Source organism: Vulpes lagopus, chromosome 6 (assembly GCF_018345385.1).
Source record: "Vulpes lagopus strain Blue_001 chromosome 6, ASM1834538v1, whole genome shotgun sequence".
NCBI lineage: Eukaryota > Metazoa > Chordata > Mammalia > Carnivora > Canidae > Vulpes > Vulpes lagopus.
Window position 1 is genome coordinate 87,686,895 of NC_054829.1, and position 20,461 is coordinate 87,707,355.

Sequence of the window (20,461 nt, forward strand, 5' to 3'; positions counted from 1 at the left end):
CAACATCAAAATATGATTCAGGAAAATGTAGGATCACTAAATGCTGCCTGCAACTTCTGCGTAAATTTTTTTTTTAGTTTGGAGCTAGTGTTTCCAAAGTTAAATTATTCAAGGTGAGTCTCAGTTTCAGCAGAATGGCATTAAATTGCACCATCCTTAGCAATTTAATTGCTGTCTGTTCCCCAGAAGACAGATCTCAGTTGGAATCCTGGTGTGTTGGTGTGTCAGCCCTAAGATTACTCAAAAGCTTTTTTTTTTTTTTTTTTTTAGCTTTTTTTTTTTAATTTCAGGTTTCATATTTTTAATGTTCACGTTTGTCAGTTAGAGCCTATATATCATGTGCAGTTTAAGGAGTACCTGCATGCGCACCTAACTGACACGGGGCTGTGTTCTTGGCGGGGTGGTGGTGGTGGTGGTGGTGGTTGGGGGAGATGGGTGGGGAAGTGGGGGGGTGCAGAGCTACCACTACCCCACTCTGGTGGGCGTGTGAAGCCAGGGCCGGCTGTGGCAGGGACACCAGGGGCAAGATGCTTCCTTCAAACTGAAATGTGCCTTTTCTTTCGAGTCGCGGTTTTCTGCTGGCCTTACTAGCTTCAGAGTGGCGAGTGGCTAATGTATTTACTATCATGGCCCAATAGACTTTGGAAATAAACTTTTTTTTTTTTTTAGCTTAATGCCTTTGTTTCTGCACCTCTGTGAATCCTGTGTTTAATATTCACAGATGTACACATCTGTGAACCCATCACCCCATTAAAATAGTAAATGTATGCATCTACTTTCCTTGTGCGTTTTTCTGATCCTTCCACTCTGAAGCCATCAATCTACTTTCTGTCACTATGGATTACTTTGCATTTTTCTTTCATTTTCTTAAAGGCAGCTGAGCAGAGAGCACAAGCCCATTTTTCTACCTAGAACCATGGGCATGCCTAATTTGTAATGAGTTTGCTTCACCTTCCCATGACCTCTCTGGAGCCAGAGTAACAAAAACTTAATCCTCATGAGGCTGCTGGGGAGCTCAGGGAACAGCAGTTATTTCTTACCTAAGGCAAACCCCACTGGCAGCTCAGTCATACGTTCCTTTCCTGACTGTCAAAAATTTCAGAACATTCACAGTTAAAAATATTTTATTTCAGTTTATTCAAAATACAGTCATGTACAAAAATGTACACAACATTTTTTCATTCAGTTTACATTTTAAAAAAGGACAACTGTAATTTCAAATACTTTCTGCTTACATGTCATGTAAACATTGTTCTGGGCCCATATTATTAACTAAAATTGTATCTACTTTTGGAGATTTTCAGGACAGTATGGATAGATGCTTTCAGATTGAGAATCAGATCTGCCCAACCAATTTCTCAAGCCACGCACATGACCACAAGAGCAGGGCGGGTTCCAGGCAGAAGGAGTCTCTAGAGACAGAACTGCAATTTCACAGCCATATGAACTTGTGGATGTACATATTTCATTTTATATACACATTTGTGTAAATCTGTAACTAATCTCAGCCTGTGTACGTACTTCTATTATGAAGGATCATAGAAGAGTACAAATGCCCACAGGGGCACAATCGCTACTCTGCCATTGACCAGCGCCACCATGCAGTGCTCCCTTGTGTGGAGCAGGCCGTGTTGACCATGTAGAGTGTTAGCATGCAGAATTTGAATAAACACGTGGAAATAGATTTAGCTAGTCTTATGACAAAATGCACTCTGTAGTACATTTTGAGGGTACCAAAGAGTACGTTTTGTGGGTCAAATGGAGAAAAAATAAAAGTGAGTAATAAAAGGAAAGGACATTGTGATGTCTGCCACACATACGTACTTCAGAAGAGACACTGCTTCACACTTCCAGACGGCTTTGTCCCTCCCTATTGATGCAACCGAGTGGATACTGAAAAAGAACATAAAGGAGGTGTTGGTCTTGCCACCTCTCCCCATCTAGGGGTGAAAAAATCCTCTAGGACGCAGTGTGTCAGGGAGATCCTTCTTGAATGCAAAATAGAATTTTAGACTACAGCCAACATTTCATAAGGCAGATGATGGTTTATGACATTCAACTATAAATAGACCATCAAAAGTTTCTTAACACCTTACTGTTAAGAAAAGTGACATCTCCATTATCAGATTAAGAGTCTCTTTTAAAAGGTTAATCAACAAACTGAAATCTGATTTTCCTTGTAAATATGATCAGTTCTGTATATTGGGCCCATCTGTTTGCTGAGAAGTAGGAAGTTCTATTAAGAACCAGCATAATCAAAAAAAAAAAAGAACCAGCATAATCGGTTACCACGGCAGCCCATTTTATAAACCTAAATATTGACCTTATTAGGAATTCCAAGCTCAACCACATTCACAAATGCTCAGCCTCAGGGGCTCTAGGACTGCAGGCCTCAGGACATCTCCGTGCAATATTCATGATATAAGCACAGCCTTGCGACATTGGTCCCAGGCTAGAAACGCCACACCTGGGAGCAGGGACACTCTGCAACAGCCTCCTCCGCCACCACGCAAGCATTGCATCAGAATGAGACAAAGCCAAAATTACACCGATGTTACAAATAGAGATGTGGCTGATCCCTGCCTAGGCAATAAAGAATAAGCTTTAGACTTCAAACTGGCAACTAGATGGAAGAAATCTAATTTTTAGCTCTCAATGCATTATAGCTAGCATTTAAAAAAAAATCACTTCTCCAGTTTGAAATTTGGTTTGGTCTTCCATGGAAATTTCCCCTGAATTCAGGCAGATAGATCACTGAGGTTGTGTGAGCTTTCTTCTAACAGTAAAAGATAAGCCAGCCATCTGAAAGTAAGCAGGCCCTTCTCCTAAACCTTGCACATACATGTCTGAAAAGTGAAATTCAAACTAAATGATTCAGAGACGAAACGCAGTAATGATACCATACCGACCGAACATAAACATCTATTTCAATGTTTACTCCAGACTGAACACAAAAAAGCAAATGCTTGTGAAAATTGCAGGCCTCTGCCATTTCTAATTCTTACAATCATACAATCAAGTTTATTCATGCTTCACCTTTACTTATCATTGTTATTAAATAACCCCTGACACTTATTTTGTTGGCATGTGCCAATAAACACACATTCCCAAGAGAGCAGAGGAAAAACCCCAGTCCCGAGTATTCTGTGTGAAGCCAATTAAGACACTGCCTCTAGGGCCTTGAGACCCTGGGCTGCAGAAATGGTTGCTGTGGAAACAAATTTGCCTCAGCATTTCTGGCAGAGCCAGAACCTACTGCCATGTCTTCAAACAGGATCTGGTGTAAACAGAGTTTTTCCGTCCTTAATCTGGGCGCCATTCTATAAAGTTAATATCGATTAGAAATTACAAAGGAGAACACGACATTCCATACACAATTTATTTGACTGTAACTTGGTGTTTTCGTTTATTCAATCATACAAATTTGAATGGGGAGTCCTGGATAAATCTTTTCCTTAATTTACCTTTGGCAGAAACTACAGATTTCAAACATTTAGTAACTCCTCATTTATATAGCATGTTTCTTTTAAAATTCTGTAGCATATTAGTATTTTCAAAACAATACTTACTCTTAAACAGATGTGCTTTAAAGGTTAACTGGTAATGGTTTGATTTATATTATAGCTTATTTACGAGAATAATTACTCAAAAAGGACAGACTAGACATGTATTTCTTTTAAAAAATACAATTTTTGGTCATGTGAATGATTCATGTTTAGATTTCAAAAATAGAAAATGTCCTAAAGTGCTTAATTTTATTTATAATATAACTCCTTGAAATTATAGTGATCTGCAATGTAAACAGTAGAGCAAAGAATACCAAACTACATATTCATGTACAGTTAAATTTGTAGGGTTATGTACCGTCTTTCAATGTGTGGATTAACACAGGGCACTTCCAACACACAGCTCATGCTTCTATAGGATTATTTTTAAGAGCAAACTTAAAGGTATTCTTTTCCCCCTCCTCCCGACTTAGAACAGTTTTCCACTGTTTCCAGTGGAAAAGTGGACAGCTTCCACCTCACTTCAGCAATGGAAAACACCTCCATAAGTCAGTCTCATCCGACCAGTTGCTCAAGAACTCATTTTGAAGCTGACAACTGGTCAGTAGAGTTTTATGTTCTCTTTATTTTTTTCTTCTTAACAAACAAACCAAAACGGTATCCTTTAAGATGGCAACTCTCAAAACCTACAGGAGGGCAGCCTGACTTCCAGTTCATCCTGCGGCGTTATCTTCAAAACTGCTGAGGCTGCTCAGATGCCTCCTCCTGGCAGCCAGCAGCTGGTGTGCACACACCGGAGCCCACCTCGCTGAGCGCAAACCCGGGCCTTGGACGGAAGGCAGAAGCAGAATTCACTTTCCTCCGTGCAGACACAGAAGGTTCAAAAGTAACAACAAATCACAAGGCGACATCAGCACAGTGAAGAGATGAAATGATCTGGTGTTTTAAATTCCCTGGTCTTCCCAAAATGTCTGATATAGACAGCTTTTGTGACATAGTCTTTGAAAAAATTATAATCATTAAGTGACCACACACCATTATTTTTCTCCTTATACATGATCTTGAAAATAGTGTGATTTAGATTCTGCCTTGGGCTGAGTTCTCAGGGCTACATGTTACCCCTCAGTGAGGGGATTTTAGTGCAGGTTTACTTTAGAAAAAACCTTTAAACTCTGGTAAATACTCGGAAGGCTTAGAACACAGGCGCTTTCTTTCTCTCTCTCATGATCCTCAACACTTAAGCTAAGAATTAAGCAAGATCCTTTAATGCGTGGCTAGAGCCAAAATGAAATCAAGCCCCAAACAGGATGCCATAGCATGCTGGCTTTGCTTAGTGTTCGATGTGAAAATCTGAGACCAAATAAGTGCAATCCACGTTCGGGAAAGAATCTTCCAGGCTCTTCACCCTGTTGCCTGATTTCAAAATCAGCAATAACCTAGCTATATTCCCTCTGTCCTCCGCAGATGATCCAGTCCTAGTCCAGAATCAAAATTCTGCATCAGCTGGGGGTGTGTTAACGAAACACACCAGCAAACAGATGACTGTGCCACTGAGTGGGGCGGACGCGGCTCCCGTCTACCTGAGAACCAAGGGGGGGGGGGTCCATTCATGTGACAGGGGAGGGACAGCTCTATGGAGATGTCATGGGAATGGCCCCGTGGCAGCAAATAGGGCTCCAACGCACGTTCCTGCTTTCCTGGGTGCGAAGAGAACATGGACCTGCATAGCAAGCTCGCTGTCCAGAGTGAAGTCCTGAGCTGGTTGGTTGGTTGGTTTTTACATCACAGTTAGACATGTTTCTCAGTTACCCAGGGAAGAACAGTGTGTATTCTCTGCAGATGAGCGGGTGTCCATGTAGTGATCCACCACCACTAGCGCTAGGAAGGCTTCCCTGGCGGGGCCACATGCGCCTGCAGGGTCTTGTATTTTCCTCACCAAACTCTTAAATGGAGGCAAGTTGCCCTCTTCCATCTAGGCAGTTTCTGCGGCAGGCAGTGGAAACCGGAGCTGACCCCCGAAGGCCCGGAGGCGGACGGGCCACATGCTTTGCAGGTCCAGTACCAGTGCTGCCTTCCAGTTTTTGCAGAGCCGCTATTAACTAGGGGAAGTGGGTGACAAGCTCGGCCCGCACCTTCAGCCCCCTTTGCTCGGGCTGGGGCTGGCCTCCTCACATGGACTTGGAATCAGTGTCTCTCTTGCTGATGAGCACCTCCAAGAGCCTTAGTTTCGCCTTTATGTGCTTATATTCATTGTATTCTTCAGCCATGGGAGCCCGGTCTTCCTTCTGGATATTTCTAATGGAAACAAAAGGAAGGAGGGGTGAGGGTCATCTAGGGGATACTGCTCATCAGGTGTATTATCATGGTGTAGAAACTTTGCAGTTTATCAACCTGTAGAATCAGTGTTCCCAAGTGTCGCTTGGTATCAAGACTGGAGCTGGGTTTGGACAAACAGAGAAAGACAGCTTCCCCCAGAAGGTACCATGCAATTGAATTTTTAGAGTTAATCTGGCATCCTGTAGAATGGTACGAAGGACTACAAAATGCAGAGATTTTCTCTCTCTGCTACTGGTATGTATGAATGCATATTAAGAGCCTCCATAGACTGAACTCCTTTATTTATACTTCCTTTTCACTTGTATCTATTTCATCTAATGAACCATTAAGTTTCTAATTAGCAACTGGCATACCCATAATTTACAGGTTGGAGAAAACAGATAGTTAATATCCTAATTATAAATTTAGTCTTGGAATTCAGTGATTGGATCACATAATACTAATAAGTCTTTACAGTTTACTAACTAATTTTATATGCATTCTTTTTATATGTGCAAGTATTCATTGAGAGCTTATTACAGATCAAGCAGTGTGCTAAGTACTCCGTCTCCATGGTCTAATACGACTCTCATGAGAATGTGATGAAATGGTGCTACTGCCTACATTCTCAACCAGTGTGAGGTACAGTCCTGCTTCTCATTTTACTTTGAAATGCACACGTCAAATTCAAAAACAGGCTCCTTTTCTTCTTACTAAAGAGAAAATATAGGAAAGGGAATAGCATGGGGCTTATTTAATTTTGTTCAATGAACTAAAAAATAAACTGATTTTATTCATGCCCTGAGCCTTGTTCAAGTAAAGGGCTCTACCTGGCTTCTCAGCAGAGGGCAGTAAAAGGAACAGCAATCTAATAGTTGCCTTCACCTTGCTCTTTGAGGAACTTTGCTCTCCTCAGATATGAAATAATGGAACCAGATTTAATGATGTCTGAAGTCAGAGATAGATTTATTTATTTATTTTTTTAAATTTTTATTTATTTATGATAGTCACAGAGAGAGAGAGAGAGAGAGAGAGGCAGAGACACAGGCAGAGGGAGAAGCGGGCTCCATGCACCGGGAGCCCGATGTGGGATTCGATCCCGGGTCTCCAGGATCGCGCCCTGGTCCAAAGGCAGGCGCCAAACCGCTGCGCCACCCAGGGATCCCTGATTTATTTATTAATGAGAGACACAGACTGAGAGAGAGAGAGGCAGAGACACAGGCAGAGGGAGGAGCAGGCTCCCTGCAGGAAGCCCGATGTGAGACTTGATCCCAGATCCCAGGATCACAACCTGAGCCGAAGCCAGGGACCAACTGCTGAGCCACCCAGGAGTCTCTGAAGTCGGAGTTTTAAACTTGTATGATGGGGCACCTGGCTGGCTTAGTTGGAAGAACATGTGACTCTTGATCTCAAGATTGTGAGTTTGAGCCCCATGTTTGGTGCAGAGATTACTTAAATAGATAAAAACTTAAAAAAAAAAACTCGTATGATGATTATAAATTTCCATCAGCTATACTTTCTTAAAACTTGTGAAGTTTATATCATTTTATATATTTCCTCATGTACAGGATATCTGTGCACAAAGTGACTATAATTATATGGAAAAAAGATAAACAGACAAACCAAAAATATGTTTAGAAGAATAATGGAACAAACATTAATCCTGGTTTGTCTTTGGTTATTATTATTTTGCATATTATTCCTTTTGTCTGCCTATCGGTATTTTCTAAACAGCCTACAATGTATGGAGAAAGAAAAGCAAATATGTAGGTATAAAAATTCATAAATCTTTTTTTTTAAAGATTTTATTTATTTGTTTATTTATTTATTTATTTATTTATAAAGATTTATTTATTTATGATAGACACAGAGAGAGAGAGAGGCAGAGACACAGAAGGAGGAAGAAGCAGGCCTATGCCGGGAGCCCAACGTGGGACTCGATTCCGGGACTCCAGGATCGCGCCCTGGGCCAAAGGCAGATGCTAAACCGCTGAGCCACCCAGGGATCCCCTAAAGATTTTATTTATTTATTCATAGAGATGCAGAGAGAGAGAGAGAGGCAGAGACACAGGCAGAGGGAGAAGCAGGCTCCATGCAGAGAGCCTGACGTGGGACCCGATCCAGAGAGCCTGACGTGGGTCTCCTGGATCACGCCCTGGGCTGCAGGCGGCGCTAAACTGCTGCACCACCGGGGCTGCCCCAAATTCATAAATCTTAAGAAAGTCACCATAAGACAGATCCAAATCAGGGATGCTAAAAAATAAATTTATATAAAAATAAAACTGGAATACAACACATTTTAAATGCCAGTTTAATATTTATGGCACTTTTATTTCCCAATACTTTTGAGAAGTAGGAAAGGGGACCTTTTAAAGAGAAACTATATTTATACTGCTAAATAATTTGGATTAAATAAAATCATTTTAAAGTGTTAAAACTTAACTCTATGTAAAAGATGCAAATCTCTTCCCTGTCCTGCCTTGGTCTTGCACTGCGACCTGGTAAGAGCTGTGTGCAGTCACCTGCAAACAGGGGATGCTCTTCCTTAGCATGATGTTCTACAAAGTTGATTAAGACAGGTCTTGAAACTCACTTGAGAAAGGCACCGTCAATCTCGTGGACTTACTGCTTCTTGTGTATTTTTCATTCAAACTGGCAAACGATCATTTCTGCTTTTAAAGTATGCTGAAAACACCAAGATTTAAAGTTTCCGTTTCCTGGACAGCTCAGCGGTTTAGTGCTACCTTTCCCAGGGCATGAACCTGGAGACTGGGGATCGAGTCCCACGTCAGGCTCCCGGCATGGAGCCTGCTTCTCCCTCTGCCTGTGTCGATGCCGCTCTCTCTCTCTCTCTCTCATTAATAAATAAATAAATACATCTTTAAAAAAAAAAAAAAGTTTCCCTTTCCTTATTTCTCCTTCTAGTCTATTAAGACCAAAAAAAAAAAAAAAAAAAAAAAAAAAAAAAAAAAAAAAAACAACCAAGACCCAAACCAAAAAACAGTGCTGTCAACTGGAAATTTAGCTTCAAGCTGCTCATTTTAATTAGAATTTGATGGGACAGGTTGTTTTATAACCTTTTAGCTGAATTCACATCAATCTTCGAGACTATCCCAGGAGCATTTCTTGTTGAAGGACTACACAAACTTCCCCACCTCACAGTGAACCTCCCGGGGACTGGGTTACAGGGAGGATGCAGAGGGCTTCCCACGTTGGCTGCATTGCACAGATCTGACAGGAAGAAAAGGGGTGTGTGTGTGTGTGTGTGTGGAGGAGGGGTCGGGGGAAAGAAGACATGCGCTACCTTCCATTTTGTCTGAAAAAATTGTCTTCAAAATCACGAAGTTTCTTTCGAATCCTTTTCTTTTCTTCTCTCATTTCCTGAAGGTGTTCCAAGAGTTCTGGTCTAAGAAGGGCAGAAAAATTTCAAGAAAATTGGGTTAAATCTGAATGGTCATAAATACAATGAATGTGCAACTTGACAGGGGCTGTGGAGACAGGAAGGAGCATGGACACGCAGGAACCGTTGAGGGAGCCGAGAGCCAGCAGAAATGGATGTTTTCCATTCTCTGAATGCCAAAGGTGCTGATGACAGGCACAGCTCCAGGGGTTCCCGCAAACCCCTGTTACTCAGGAGTCCTTAGGGCTTGTGGACTCCCGGGGCACTTTATCATATTTGCCTCGAAGGAAAGACGACATCTGGTACATGTTAAATGAAGTGCAGAGTGCACAACCACACAGCAGTGCCACTGCAGGGATCTGACTTGAGGCAGATCTCACAGGTTCCCTCCAATAACATGGACTGGAGGACACCAAGCACTGAGGCAGGAGTTAAAAATAATTCACTGTTCTATCTACATAGAGGTCCCTCAGGTAAGTCACTTGTGTTCTGTCAGACAACTTATTTAAACACAAAGGCTAAAATATTTAAGAACAGCATTTTCACCAAAACATTTCAGCCCCACCGCTGAAGAGACATACATTGAAGCAGCATGAAGATTCGAAAGCCCGGTGTCCTGGCTGCATTTTGACGGTATTTTATCGTCCATCGGGGAAATAAATCCATCAGCATCATCTTCAAATTGGTCCAGGAAGCACCGTGCACTGAAATCAGTCTTCAGAGTGACCATGAAGTCTGGCTTTGTGTTGCTATCATCTTCCGAACCCTCGTCTTCTTCCTGGACACGCACAGCAACCCCGATAAAAACCCGGTTACTTTTCCTGGCCCTCTTGCATCATAGGTATCACATAATGGTCACTTAATTGTCCAGACACCATATGGCTTCTACTGTATCTACATTTAGCAACACATATGTACATTATCCATATATAGCTGAATATCAACAGGAACACAAATACTAAACACAGCCACTCAGTAGGGGAAAAAACTATAAAAAAATTAGTGTACAACACAATTAACAGTTGTCAAGGCTGAGGGTATGAAGGAGCCACCATTATAATTCATACCTTAAATCAACTGAAACAAAAGAATAAAACATTTGCCAGCTCTGTGATAATACACCACAAAGTCCACCACCAGCCATCAGTGCCTTAGGGATTTCATTAGTTGTATACCTTGGAAAGCATTTTTTATTAAGCTTTTAACACCTTCAGAAATTGAACAATACAGCCTTTTATTTAAGAGTTGAGATTATATTGGGATCCCTGGGTGGCACAGCGGTTTAGAGCCTGCCTTTGGCCCAGGGCGCCATCCTGGAGACCCGGGATCGAATCCCACGTCGGGCTCCCGGTGCATGGAGCCTGCTTCTCCCTCTGCCTGTGTCTCTGCCTCCCTCTCTCTGTGTGTGTGACTATCATGAATAAATAAAAAATTAAAAAAAAAGAAAAAAAAGAGTTGAGATTATAAAATATTTTGTGGTTGCTTGATACACAGAATTTTAAGAAAGTTTTGAGAAGATCAAGACGTTTATATTCCCATGATTGGAAATGTAACTAAGTTTTTTTTTCAAGGAACTTCCAAGGGCCACTGCTGTATTTTTTAGCCTCCAAGATTCTAAGAAGAGTCTGATATTTTCTGTCTTGGCAATGCAATTAGAAAAACAATGAAATCAGATTAGAGTTTCTTAGTGCTAATGTAAGTCTAAGGATGAAATGGTATCAGTCTGAATGGAAGATTTTAAAAGAAGTAATGTACTGCCAAAATGTATAGTCAGACTGGATGAGAATATCCTAATATCCGAAAAATTTATTTATTTTTATTTATTTTTAATTTTTATTTATTTATGAGAGTCACAGAGAGAGAGAGAGAGAGAGAGAGAGAGAGAGAGAGGCAGAGACACAGGCAGAGGGAGAAGCAGGCTCCATGCACCGGGAGCCCGACGTGGGACTCGATCCCGGGTCTCTGGGATTGCGCCCTGGGCCAAAGGCAGGCGCCAAACCGCTGTGCCACCCAGGGATCCCTCTGAAAAATTTAAAATGTGGTTAGGAACACAGCTACACAAACAACAGCAAGTAGAATGTCCACTGTTCCTGTTAAACCAAGTGGCTCCACTGCCAATGCAGCAAATTAATCTCAGGAGGCAGGACTAGTTACCCCTGCTGGTCAAAGTACAGGTATGCAAACCGCCTGTAGTGGATTTTCTTACCAGGAAGTTTGGTATGTTTATAATGGTGCCTCTGAGGAGAAATAATGTGAATTAACAAATGAACAAGCAAGAAAAACAAAACAAAAAAAGGACTATTTCAAAACTATGATGAAAGCATTGCTCTGAAGGCACCAAGAGAAAATTGGTAAAAACTGGGTGGCTTTTTCAGATTGTCTCTGCTGTGACTTCAGAACTTCCATCTCTTTGCTTAGAGTAAATGCCTCATTATTCATTTTTAAAAACTGAAATTTTTAAAGACATTTTTAAATTTAGAAAGTGAAAGTGACTTTTAAATTAGTAATTTAAAAGTTTCTCTTTTGGGCACCTGGGTGGCTTAGCAGTTGAGCGTCTGCCTTTGGCTCAGGGAATGATCCTGGAGCCTCGGGATGGAGTCTCGCATTGGGCTCCCCGCAGGGAGCCTGCTTCTCCCTGCCTAGGTCTCTTCCTCTCTTTCTGTGTCTCTCATGAATAAATAAGTAAAATCTTAAAAAGAAAAAAGTTTCTTTTTTTTATACAAGTAACAATTCCCACTTATGTAGTTTTTAGAAGGATTATTTGAGATAAGGTATGTAACTGACAAGGTACACCTGCCACAGAGGCAGTACAGATGAACCTTCTACACGTCCCCCCAATTACCAAACCCCCCACTGAAGACCAGGTGGAACCATTTGATCGTAAACTCCATGGAGGCAGGGATTTGGGCCTGTCTGTTCACTGCTGTTCCTAGAGCTTAGCCAATGCCTGCACATAGTAGGTGCTTAATTAATGTCTGTCAAACAATCTAGTGGTCCAGTTTTAAAAGAAAAATACAAATTACTAGAAGAGTAATAAAGTCAGGTGTCTAGGCCTAATCAATTATATCCCAAGGTCTTAAGAGAACTTAAAAATGGGGGGATGTGTCTTCCCCACAGTGAGAACTCAATGTATTTAAAGATGAAGCTAAACAAAACTATTCTTAGTAAGCTTAAAAATCATAGGAAAAAATGACAAATTATATCTTTAAATTTAAGACCATCAAGTTGTTGTGGATATTGGGTAGATTCTAGAAGGAATGAATACATAGATAATATGAACAACTGAAAAAGAGTCCATGATCTACAGTGACTAGCAATGTCTCCCTTAAAACAAATTATGAAAACCAACCATTTTTCCTTTTTTGATAGGATTGGCAATAATATTTGGATTTCAATAATGAATGAAGTGAACTGATCTATGAAAGGAAAGCTGATGGGGTGCCTGGTGGCTTAGTCGGTGGAGCATGTGACTCTTGGCCTCTGAGCTGTGAGTTTAAGCCCCACATTTGGTAGTAGAGATTACTTAAAAATAATTTTTTTTTCTTTTAAAGAAAGCTGATCGTGAAAATTTGTTCAGAGTGATGATGAAATGTTGATGTGAATCTGGAGGGAAGTCTATAGCAGGTCTTTACCTGACCCAGCCTTACTCAATACTTATCTAATTACTTGAATAAAGACACAAAAGGCATATTCACAAAATGCATAGATAATGCAAAGTAGGTAGGGCTATTTGGTATGCTGGAATACAAAATCTAGATTTAATCAATCTCATAAGGCTGGAAAAGTAGTGTGACAAGTAACTAATTGGAAAAATTCAAGGTCCTTCAATTTAGGTTAGAAAAAAAAAAGCTGGACATAGATGACAAGCAATTCATGGAAAAGGAAGCTAGGGATTGCATAAATCAGCAGTGAGATGGGGCCATGGGCAGTGTTCTCACCTGGGGGTGACTTTGACTCTGGTGGACCTTTGGTAAGGTCCAGAGACATTTTTGGTTACCACAACTGAGAAGGGGGTGGTTGTAGTGCACTATTGGCATCTTGTGGATGAAGGCCAGCCCCCAACAACAAGCTATACGGCCCAAAATGTCTACAGTGTGGAAGCTGAACGCATGCTGCCCTAGAAAGAGTACAATGAACTCACAATACATAGAGAGTCATGTAGGTATAGACTTGTAGAACAAAGGGCACTGGCCATGCGGTTAAGCTCAGGACTAGTCCTTGGTCCGCCGTCTTGCTGGTTATATCCTATCTCAAATCATGCTGAGTTCTAGGTATCAGTGTATCAGAGGATATAGAGAAACTAGTGTGTATGGAGCAGAACCACGAGGTTGCTGAAAGGTCTGGGACCCATATCACATGAGGAATAGTAAGAAGAACTTGGGAGAAAAAACTTCCACAGGGCAGGTGACTGTAAAGGTATGAAGGGCTTTCAAAGAAGCAGTTATACAATTATGCTCAATCCATGTTGTTCCAGAAGGTGACACTAAGCCCATTTAGTAGAAAGCAATACATCAATAACTATGAATATTTTAATTTTAAGTTAATTTCATACTTATCAAACTTATATATTCTGAAATTGCATGTTATATAATTATTGTCCTTTAGCATTTTAATAATGATGATAACACTAATAACATAGTTTTTAGTTACTATTGATGCTTAGCTCATGAGATGAGTGACCTCACTTTTCCATTGCTATAAACTTTTCAAGCTTGAGCACAGAATCACTTCTTTGGGATAGTCTCTCTATTCTGTCAGAGAAGTTTTCAAGGAAACTCTATACTGGATAGAAGAACTGACTAGACTATCTCTAGGATTTGGGGGCTGGAAGATGTAGGGGTTCAGAACCTGAGCTGGCTCTACTTCATATATATAGCTAGTTTCCTGCTATAAGCACTTAAAACCAGAGGTGGTTTTTAAGGACACTACTTTGATACAATCTTCTGATCTGCACTGACATCAAATTCTAAATTGTATCAGAATTGCCAAGAATTAGTACAGTCCAAACACATGCTAATAAGCCTGGCCAGTTGGAACAAAATGAACTAAAAGACAACACTATTTACAAAGGCAATGTAAGCATTGCAAAATGTAAGCATTGAAATTCTGACCACTACATGTGCCAGGAGAAGAGCGATGGCCAAAATATACTTGTGAAAAAAATAAACTAAGCCAAATAAGATTTGGAAGAATTTTCTCTTTTAAAATGTCTATCATTAATAGGTCTTCCATTAGTTTAATGAAGCAATTATTTGTTAAGTGTTATATTTTGGATGTGTTAAAGAACACACTTTTATGTAGTAACAGTTCTATTGCATGCTTCTAAGAGAAATGCTAATTTTCAATACACACAATTGCCCAAATTTCTTCAATTATGGTGATTTTATTTTTGCGTGAGATTACCAGCCAGACAAAATTTGTCTTCTTTCATCAACATCAAGTCTTATTGTAAGAAAATAGCTCCAATTTTAAAAATGTAGCATATTTGCCTAAATGTTATGTTTATAGCATTTTCATAAAACAAGTTCTATGTAATGTAATACGAATGGTGAGCATAATCATTGGTGAGCATAAATCATTTTAATACTTTAAAATTAGGTATACGAAATATTTAAGGCCCCTCAGAACTAAGGAAAGGAAAAGAATAACTAAGATAGAAGACTGTGTAGCTTTTGGCACCATACCTCAGTCATAATAGTGAGGACCAGGCAGGACAATGGAGCAGTTCCCCAGTGATGTCCTTTGAGGGAAGGAGGCCCTCATATTCTGTGGTACCATTCCTAACTACAGTAAATAAATGACCACCCCAGGCTTAAACCTTTCTCAGAAATATGACAAGTGAAACTCCAATTGCTAAAAAACAATCACTGGTTAAAAAAAAAGTGAATCTGACTTTTCATTTCTAGGGCCCTGTAGAAGGCAGACCAGCTCATTCAGGTGTCTAGAGACAAGACCATGAAAGAGGCTGATCATGGTCCAGGCCAGGTAGGTCTCGACAGAGACACACAAACCTGAGGGCATGGAGTATACTTCCCATTCTAGGAAAAGTGGCTGCTGAGGACCAGGACTGCCTGTATAAAATCCATAATTACTACTGGGGTAAAAACCAGAGTGTAGATTGCAGTGACTGTGGCGATGGTACTCTCTTCTCAGATCAAGAGCAGATTATTAACTTAGTTCTGAGAACTAAAGATGCTAGGGGAAAGTCAAAAGGAAGGAGGAGTGGGTGAAACTGCACCAGCAAATCTGGCAAAGACAAGGAAGATACCAGTCTACGAAATGATAGCTTTTTGTTGTGTGCTATCTAGACTGCCTTTGTTAATTTTGGGTTTTCTAGAAACTCAGTAAGTAAGATTTTTGTGAAAGTTACCCAAATGAGTTACTGGAAAAAGATTTCTGGAGTACAGAAAATGCATTCCAAACAGGGGAAACTGTAACAAAAATATCGGAAACCCCCTCCCCCCAAATCCCTCAAAGCAAAATGAAAACAAGACAACAACAAGCAACAAAAAGGCAGGAGAATGAGATGGAACTGTGGAGACCAGCTGGATCCTAGGGTCCATAAGAGAGGACTGTTCTCGCCTGGTTAGGTGCAGCGAGTGGTTTTGAGGGCGCAGCACCGGAAGCCACCCCTCTGCATCCACAGGAGGAGGGGAGGCGGGGAGAGAGCCATGCCCGCTCAGCAGAGGTTAGCAGCGGGAGGACTTCACCTTTATCTCCTTGAAGAAGGAAGCAGTTTCTCCCTCGATGATTGGCTGCAGCAAAGGGCTTCTCCGCTTGCTGGAGGGGGATCCCTGTGACAGGACAGGTCGTTGACAAGTAGGTTCCACTGTGAATCCCTCTCCCTTGGCCTCTGGGCCTCTGCCTCCTCCAGGGCACTAGGATTCATCACTGCCTTTGAACTATATACCCTAACCCTTCCCCACCACATGTTCCCAGGAAAACTAGAGATGACCAAAGTTCTTGTCTGAGATGGTGCTTCAGTCCAGAGCCCACACACCCAAACCAAGGAGCCTCAGGAGAGCAAGAAGAGCACAGGAGCATGTTAACCAAACGCAGAACAAGCCTGAGGACAGACATTGTCCTGTTCCTCCTCTTTCCTCCCTGAGGAGAGCAGATGTGAGAACCCTGGGAAGCATTAGAAGCTTTAAGTAAAACAACATAAGCTCCTCAGGTGATGCAAACGTTGTGCAGCTTCCCTGTTGTACCTTCTCACCTTATCCAGGAACACTCGTTTAGGGGTACTCACTCGTTTAGGGGATGAATGAAAGGATTCCTGAGATTGAATCCTTTCTTTGGCTAGTTTACTAAGTTATCCTGTGAAAAATTTCTAGAGAAGTAGCTTTCTTCTAATATACCTGCCAAAATCTGGAACCTGCCTTGTTCTTAGCGACAGATACACTGTTAACAGAAATACAAAGATTATATCTTAGAAATCAACAAGGAGGGGCGCCTGGCTGGCTCAGCTGGTGGAGTATGAGGCTCTTGATCTCAGGGTTGTGAGTTTGAGCCCAACGTTAGGTGTAGAGATTGCTTAAATAGAAATAAAGGGGTGCCTGGGCGGCTCAGCGGTTGAGCATCTGCCTTTGGCTTAGGCCGTGATCCCGGGGTCCTGGGATCGAGTTCCACATCAGGCTCCCTGCGGGGATCCTGCTTTTCCCTCTGCCTCTCTGTGTCTCTCATGAATAAATAAAATCTTAAAAAGAAAGAAAGAAAAAGAAAAAGAAAGAAGGAAAGAAAGAGAAAGACAGATTGATTTAAAGCAGGAACCAAACAAAGAACAGCAGCTAAGATGACATGCATTTTAACAACAACATAAAAGCAAGGCTGTGTGCGCTTATTTGAAAGTTGAAAAATCAAGAGAGAAAGCCCCCAGCATTTCCAGAGAGGACAGCCCTGGACCAGAGGCAAAGGATTCCCCAGGAGACAGACAGGGCATTAAGGCTCACTCATAAACTGGGCGGAAAAGTAGGAGACTGGAATACAGGAGATGGGCCAGTTGGCCAGTGCCTGGAGGCAAGCTGAGGGTCCCTACTCTGGACAGAATCAAAATTCAGAGGCCAAAAGCAGTTAGGTGTAAGTCAGAGAGGATGGTGGCCATTGAGGGCGGCCACACAGTTACTAGCCTCCCTCCCTCTTCTTCTCCTTAGGCTTCTCTATAGCTTCCAAAACTAGGCGGCTCTCTGGAGATCCTTAGAGGACTTCTCCCTGGATATGATTCCTAAGGGGTCATCCCTCTTTTGGAGGGAGAGAGAAGACTATTACCAGTGGGCCCTTGGGACCAGAGAGGCCTTTGGACTGGAGGGGCTCTGTCCTGCTGGTGTTCTGAGGAAAGGGTGTCAGCCCAGCACAAGGCAGATGGACATACATGTTAAAGCATGTTGCTCAATAGAAAACAAAATTCTAGCAGTTTCAGATTTGCTCATTTTAGACAAATGTAGCCTCAGAAGTCTTTGACAAATTCTTCATTCCCCAAGCTTATGAGGCATAAATATTAATGACAGGTTCGACTATTAAAGAGTACTCTCTAATGAGAAGGCAGGTTGGGGCCCATTCCACTAGGTACTCAACCACAGAAAGCTGTTGTACTCACAATGATGGGTATGGTGTTGGCTCGGGACAGGATCTGTTTGACGAGCCGGTATCTGTCATATAGCGGTTTCATAACCTGACGTTCATTCTTGGTTACCTGAAAACAAGAGCAACAGAGCTCAAAAGCCTGCCTCTGACAGTTAGGCTATCAGCTGCTCAAGCAACTCCACTCTTGCCATTCTTGCAAAATTTATTTAAACTGATAATAGGGGGATCCCTGGGTGGCTCAGTGGTTTGGTGCCTGCCTTTGGCCTGGGGCGTGATCCTGGAGTCCCAGGATCCAGTCCTGTATCGGGCTCCCTGCAGGGAGTCTGCTTCTCCCTCTGCCCGTGTCTCTGCCTCTCTCTCTCTGTGTTTCTCATGAATAAATAAAATCTTAAAAAAAAAAAAAACTGATAATAGTATTTAGTCAGTGAATTTTTAAAATATCCACTTCAGCAGCAGATCTTTGGAAATCACTCCATCAGCAGTATTGGTTTTCCTGAGTCAAAGCTATGACCATTACTGGTTCGCTGTGTAAAACTACTCAAAGTTCAGAGCTCCCAGGTGATTTACTGTTTTCCAGATCCAGGGAAGAAGAAAGTATGTATTTCTATGGTAATACTTACTGTGCAGCTCTGTGATCTTTTTTTTTTTTTTTCACATGTCTCTCTCCCCTGTGAAATTGTTTTGTTTTTTAGGACAAGATTCTGGCAAACTGTAGGTATTCAAGAAACATCTGCTGCTAGACTACATGGATGGACTCATCTCCAGTGCCCTAAAATGTGGCAGAGTGCTCACAGATGTTTAAAGGACTGTCTCGGGATCCCTGGGTGGCTCAGCGGTGTGGCGCCTGCCTTTGGCCCAGGGTGCGATCCTGGAGTCCCGGGATCGAGTCCCGCATTGGGTTCCCGGCATGGAGCCTGGTTCTCCTTCTGCCTGTGTCTCTGCACACCCCCCCTCTCTGTGTCTATCATGAATAAATAAATAAAATCTTAAAAAAAAATAAATAAAGGACTGTCTCTACAGGCAGTGGGGGAATAATCAGGCCCAACTCTCTGATAATGTTCTAGAAGCCCTTCATCATCTGCTGCTTCTCCTCCTTCCTGTCATATCTCAAGCTCCAGAGATAAACTAAGTTGTGTCATACCTCTTTGCCTAGTTCTGTATGCCCTCAAATGGCCAATGGCCTCTTCTCTTCTCCATGGTTTGGCAGATTCCAGATCAAGAGCCACCTCCCCTGTGCAGCCTTCTTCCAACATCCCCCATTCTGAGAGACCCGCTCACGCACCTTTACCTACTGCAACCTGTGTATACTTTGTAACTTCACACATGGTTTGCTATTAACTGAATGTGCGTACCTCAAATTTTGAAACCTAATCTCCTGTGTGATGGTATTAGGCAGTTGGGGATTTTGGAGGTGATTATGTCATGAGCCCTGATGAATGGGATTAGGGCCCTCATATAAGAGACCCCAAAGAGCTCTCTGGCCTCTTCCGCCATGTGAGGACAGTAAGAAAATGGCTGTCTGTGAACCAGGAAAGAGCCCTCACCAGACATCAAATCTATCATTGCCTTGATCTTGGACTTCCCAGCCTCCCGAACTAAAATAGAAATAAATTTCTGTTGTTTAGAAGGTACTTGTCTACAGTATTTTTTTATAGCAGCCCCAGTAGAAGACACATTTTATACTCTATAATAACTATCTGTTGGCACACCTGTCTCCTCTTAAAGACTGTAAGCCTCTTGAGACCAGGAGTATGTGTTTTTGTATCCCTGGAAACTGTTTTCAGTGCCTATATAATGGAAATATTTCACAAGTATCTGTAAAATGATAGAATATTTCAAACACAAATACATATGCAAAGTTTATAGGTATGCATGCATTTCCCCTTTTTACTTAAATGCCAAAAGAGATGAAGTATCTTTGTTTCAAGTTTGTGGTTTGTCTTCTGCACTTTATTTCTACCACGCACATAAGGCAAGAGTTACAGAGGTAAGGAAGGGCAAATAGGATTAGGGACCTTTTGGGCCTTCAACTTTGAAGACAACTTTAGACTGTGCATGAGTGGATTATTCCTTTGTAACCTTTTATGTTTGCCTTTCTCAAAGTGATCAATAAGGGATCTTTGGACAAACTTCATATGCCAGGATAGGATACTGCCACTACACAGAAACATCTTGTGGACTTCTTTTCTGTGAACAGCAATAATAATAATCTTTTCTAATTCTTCCTAAGTTCACAATATTGAAAGGCAGATGGGATTTTCCTATCTCTAGCTATCAAATCAAAAGGAGTTTTAAAATTGGTATTTCATAGAAGATGACCATCCATAATGAAAAGGAACACAGAAATTATGTTACAGAAAGACTGAGGATAAAACCATAGGTGTTACTACTAGACACGCCTACCATAATGGCCAACAGAAGACAACAGATTGTGTCAAGTGTCAGCAAGAATGCTGAAGAACTGGAACTCTCTTTCACTGCTGCTAAGAGTGGAACACTCTGGGCAACTATTTGGTAGTGTCTACTAAAGCTGAACATGTGAGCCCTCAGTTCTACTCTTAAGTATAAAAAAAAAAGTGTGGCCTTAAGCTTACCAAAAGACACACAGGATAATGTTCACAGCAGCGCTACTTATAATAACCCCAAAGTGGAAACCATC

The 20,461-nt window shown here is 41.6% G+C and overlaps 1 protein-coding gene across 5 annotated transcripts in view; it reads right to left on the reverse strand.

Moving 5' to 3' along the window:
• Positions 1-1,113: 1,113 nt before the first annotated feature.
• FAM13A (family with sequence similarity 13 member A) overlaps positions 1,114-20,461 on the reverse strand; it is a 350,236-nt gene continuing 330,888 nt past the window's right edge. For all 5 annotated transcript variants that reach the window (XM_041760046.1, XM_041760045.1, XM_041760047.1 and 2 more), the window contains 5 exons: positions 17,816-17,911; positions 15,933-16,016; positions 9,804-10,000; positions 9,127-9,228; positions 1,114-5,801 (listed from right to left, as the gene is read on the reverse strand). In XM_041760046.1, coding sequence (XP_041615980.1) covers positions 5,675-5,801; positions 9,127-9,228; positions 9,804-10,000; positions 15,933-16,016; positions 17,816-17,911 — 606 coding nt within the window. In that variant the 3' untranslated portion in view covers positions 1,114-5,674. The remainder of the gene's footprint in view (positions 5,802-9,126; positions 9,229-9,803; positions 10,001-15,932; positions 16,017-17,815; positions 17,912-20,461) is intronic.